Source organism: Trichoplax adhaerens, genomic scaffold, assembly GCF_000150275.1.
Source record: "Trichoplax adhaerens TRIADscaffold_18 genomic scaffold, whole genome shotgun sequence".
NCBI classification, from domain to species: domain Eukaryota; kingdom Metazoa; phylum Placozoa; class Uniplacotomia; order Trichoplacea; family Trichoplacidae; genus Trichoplax; species Trichoplax adhaerens.
The window spans coordinates 566,544-567,490 of record NW_002060960.1 but is presented as its reverse complement, the minus strand read 5'-3'; the positions used below and the strand labels follow the sequence as shown (position 1 = coordinate 567,490).

The window sequence follows — 947 nt, the reverse complement described above, 5'->3', positions numbered from 1 at the left end:
TTACTGATGATAGTAGGGTGTAAGGATCCAGGGGGTGGAATGTTACTTCGCATTGTCTTTCATTAGCCTCTAATTAATTAAACCTCTTCTGCACTATAATATGATACGGTAGCATCTGAAATATGTAGAGTCGAACATTAAAGCTAATACATTTAAAATATGGACGCTTTTGTGATCACCTTTACCGTTTAATAATACATAGCTTAGCCTGCAGTTATCATATTGTTTTGATTGGATTCACCTATGCAGCATGCTAAGACAATTTATATCAAAAATACTGCAGTCAATTTTAGTCGATTATCATTACTTTAGATCTATAATTAATAGTGAAGTACTGTTACTATGCAGTATAGGAGATCTTAATCCAGATTTGTAGGCACTGGTTATCGTAGAAAATTCAAAGACCATGTATTAAAAATCATGTTGAGTAAACCCTGAAATTTACTGTAACTTCTTAATTATATTTAAGCGAAGAAAATCGTATCATAACCACCGCTTTGAATATAATTAATATTCCTGTATGTTTCATATTCTGAGTCTTCGTATTGTATTCTTCATCTTTATATTCTAACCTTAATATTTCATCTAAACTATTGCAATTTGGAGCTGCTGTTATAATTTTCTTAATGACATCTGTTTAATTCTTGGTCAAGAATTACAGAAAAAAACTCTTTTCTGATTTCCCATTAATAAAATCAATTTTTATTGCATTTTGGATGAAGATATTGATAGTTCAAAATCATTACTTGCAATAGCATGCTCTGAAACACTTCGTTCATAATCTTCTCTTTAACAGACCTTCTAAATCATTCTGAGTTGTAGCAATATCCAAAATCGTTGCTACTAAGTTAGAACAGCCGGCATCCATTAAAAGATTAAGTAGCTGTAATGTTGTTCGTTTATAACAATCTACCTTTACATTATTACTTATCAGTAAATCTATGATC

The 947-nt window shown here is 30.6% G+C and overlaps 1 protein-coding gene across 1 annotated transcript in view; it reads right to left on the bottom strand.

The window, feature by feature from the left end:
- Window positions 1–93: 93 nt before the first annotated feature.
- The window catches only part of TRIADDRAFT_60865 (uncharacterized protein), a gene marked incomplete at both ends in the record, with an annotated part of 2,281 nt that continues 1,427 nt past the window's right edge, over window positions 94–947 (bottom strand). Inside the window, one exon of the mRNA XM_002116791.1 lies at window positions 94–208. Within this exon, the coding sequence (XP_002116827.1) occupies window positions 94–208 (115 nt within the window). The remainder of the gene's footprint in view (window positions 209–947) is intronic.